Here is a 986-nt window from a genome sequence, read left to right as displayed (position 1 = left end):
GAACGGCCTGCGGCAGAGCGTGGTGCAGTAAGTGCGCGGGGCAGCGCAGGGCGGAACGCGGGGCCGGCACACAGGGGCGGGGAGGTCACTGTCCGGTCCCGGTGGACGGTGGCCCCACGGGAGCTGCAGCAGACTGCTCCTTTACTAAAATTCACGTTCAAGGGCGCACAGAACTCGGCTGAAATTCTTGCTGGTTTCTCCAGCCTGCGGAGGCTGCCTGTGCACATCCCTACGGTGCATCCAGAGTCACTCCAGCTGGGCTGGGCACGCAGATATTTTTCCATTGATTTTTAGAGAGCGTGGGGAGAGAGGGAAAGACAGAGAGGAACGTTGATGTGAGAGAAACACATTGATTGGCTGCCTCCTGCACGCGCCCTAACCAGGGCCTGGGCCAGGGAGGAGCCTGCAACCCAGGTATGTGGCCTTGACTGGAATCGAACCCGGGACTCTTAGGTCCGCCGTCCGACGCTCTAGCCACTGAGCCAAGCCGGTAGGGCTGTCTGTGATTCTCCCTAACATTTGGAATTTGAGGCAAATTCTAATGCCGTTGTGGAATGGAGATTTGCTACTTGGGCCTGGTGTGTTGTCACCGGTGAGACCCTGCAGCCCCAGCATCGGCCACGGGCTGGCCATTCAGGCCCAGAAGCTGGGTCCCAGGTCCACAGCACGGAAGGCTCAGCAGGCACCAGGCTCTGCTGTTGAACCTCATTGTGACCGAGCCTTTCTCTGCGTGAGGTCTGCCCGTTTCCCTGCTGCGTTAGGCTCCATCTCCGGGAAGCGAGCCGCTCTGGCTTCCCCTGACCCACACTGTGCTTCCCCCGGTCAGGTGGCCACACCTGTGAGTCTGCCGGAGCTGGGGTGCAGTTGGAAAGTGATGAGCTTGTGACTAGGGAGGGGCGCCTGGCGCTGCCCTCGCAGTGTCTCGAGCTCCGCTTGGAGGGCACGCGCTGCCTGACGCGGTCTCCCTGAAGGTGCCCGGCTCTACT

General features: G+C 61.5%; 1 protein-coding gene across 1 annotated transcript in view; it reads left to right on the top strand.

Moving 5' to 3' along the window:
- The window catches only part of BOD1 (biorientation of chromosomes in cell division 1), a 5,612-nt gene that overhangs the window by 2,436 nt on the left and 2,190 nt on the right, over window positions 1-986 (top strand). The window contains 1 exon segment of the mRNA XM_015565141.1: window positions 1-27. This exon segment is cut by the window's left edge and continues 30 nt beyond it. Coding sequence (XP_015420627.1) covers window positions 1-27 — 27 coding nt within the window.

This window comes from Myotis davidii, unplaced genomic scaffold (assembly GCF_000327345.1).
Source record: "Myotis davidii unplaced genomic scaffold, ASM32734v1 scaffold399, whole genome shotgun sequence".
Taxonomy (NCBI): Eukaryota; Metazoa; Chordata; class Mammalia; order Chiroptera; family Vespertilionidae; genus Myotis; species Myotis davidii.
The sequence above is the reverse complement of the archived record's forward strand: the minus strand, read 5'-3'. Positions and strand labels throughout refer to the sequence as shown.